This window comes from Monoraphidium neglectum (assembly GCF_000611645.1).
Source record: "Monoraphidium neglectum strain SAG 48.87 unplaced genomic scaffold scaffold03939, whole genome shotgun sequence".
Classification (NCBI taxonomy): Eukaryota; Viridiplantae; Chlorophyta; class Chlorophyceae; order Sphaeropleales; family Selenastraceae; genus Monoraphidium; species Monoraphidium neglectum.
In genome coordinates, this window is record NW_014009690.1 from 1,777 (window position 1) to 3,417 (window position 1,641).

At 64.8% G+C, this 1,641-nt stretch overlaps 1 protein-coding gene across 1 annotated transcript in view; it reads right to left on the bottom strand.

Annotated features, from left to right (window-relative positions):
* The window catches only part of MNEG_13616 (hypothetical protein), a gene marked incomplete at both ends in the record, with an annotated part of 2,456 nt that extends 1,188 nt beyond the window's left edge, over positions 1–1,268 (bottom strand). Inside the window, 3 exons of the mRNA XM_014037912.1 lie at positions 129–206; positions 451–741; positions 936–1,268. Of these exons, the coding sequence (XP_013893366.1) occupies positions 129–206; positions 451–741; positions 936–1,268 (702 nt within the window). The remainder of the gene's footprint in view (positions 1–128; positions 207–450; positions 742–935) is intronic.
* Between the last annotated feature and the right edge of the window lie 373 nt (positions 1,269–1,641).

Below are 1,641 nucleotides of genomic sequence, written 5' to 3' on the forward strand. Positions count from 1 at the left end.
GTGCCCGCCATGACAGCGAGCCGCACAGCCGCAACCGGCGATGGATTCAAAGCAGCTGCATCTGGATCGGCTGCTGCGCTTGATCGCGAGGCACAACCGCGTGCAATAGAGCTGTCCGCCCCCCCCACCTTGATGTCGCGGTGCAGGATGCGGTGCGAGTGGCACTGCGCCAGCGTGCGCAGCACGGCGCGCATGTAGGACGCCACCTGGCGGGCGGGCGGGCAGGGGTTGGACATGAAGGTGTGAATGGATGAATGAGGGCTGCATGAAAAGAAATTCGTCGCGCGGCGCGCAGCAGCGGCGCTGGAGTCCGCCCATGACGCTCGCCCCAAAATCAAAAGCAGGCTGGGCAACCCCGCCAGCACCTAGTATCCAGGCACCTGCCCCGTGCACTCACACACACGCACAAACACACACACACATACACACACACAAAGCGCGCGCGCGCACCGTGCGCTCGCTGTAGTGACGGTCCCCGATGCGGTGGTGCAGCTCGCCGCCGCCGCAAAGCTCCTGAACTATGTACACGTTGTCGTCGTCCTCAAACACGTCCACCAGCCGCACCACCGCCAAGCTGCCAGCCAGCCGCCGCATGACCTCCACCTCGCGCTTGATCGCGTCCGCGTGGCCGCGGCGCTTGGACTCGGCCACGTCCGGGGGCAGCTCCTTGGGCATGGCCTTGCAGGCGAGGCGCTCACCGGTCTGGCGGTCAACGACGACGCGCACTACGCCGTTGCCGCCCTGCCCAGGCGGTCCGACGAGTTGGTGAGAGGGGAGATGAGCGGGATGCCATCAGGTATGTGTATGGGGAGGGGTGGGGGGCTGCGGCATGCAGCAGTTGCTGCTGACATGTCGACAATGTAAGGGGTGCATCGCGCACATGAGTCTGGGAGATCAGGCGACCCACGCGGACTGCGACCCAGACTGCTGCGCACCTTGCCGAGCTCGTGGCCCCACTCGTACTTGTCCTCAATGTGCTTGTCATATCCAAACTCCAATATCTGGCGCGACAAGCAGTCGCCGCTTGCCGCCGCCAGCGGCGACGCCAGCGCAGCAGCAGCGCTGGCGCATCCCGCCGCGCCGCGGCCACACGTGCGACCGCGAGCGCCAGCCACGGCCACAGGAGCTGAGCGGCCGGCTAGGCTCGCCTGGGACTGGACAGCAGCCCGGGCAGCAGCGTTCGCGCGGAACACTGGGGCCAGCCTGCTGCCTCCGTGGCTCGAGCCACCTCCGCACACGCCCTGTGATACATCTATTACGGGCAGCATGCTGGGTCCGGCACGCTGCCCTTCACCTCGCTAGAACGGGACCCTGACCCACTAGGAGGCTCGGGCTGAGGTGTGCGTTGGAGAGGCACGCTTGTCTGGATATGCTTGAAGTGCTGAACTTGACAATGAACGGTATGGTATGTGAACGTTACGATCGAGCGCGGTGCTCATCAATCAGAGATGCCTGATGCCTTCGAGAAGCGTTTGCTGACACCGCTCAGGGTACCGGGACGGTACTCAACAGGGCGCCGCCTACAAATCATGCCAAAGTACTCGAGCGTACCTAAGAGTTGTGCGCAGGCGTCACCTTAGCTCAGGCGCGCTGCTTCATCCACTGGGCGGTGCAGGCGTGGTTGGGCTGCCCGGTGCAAGC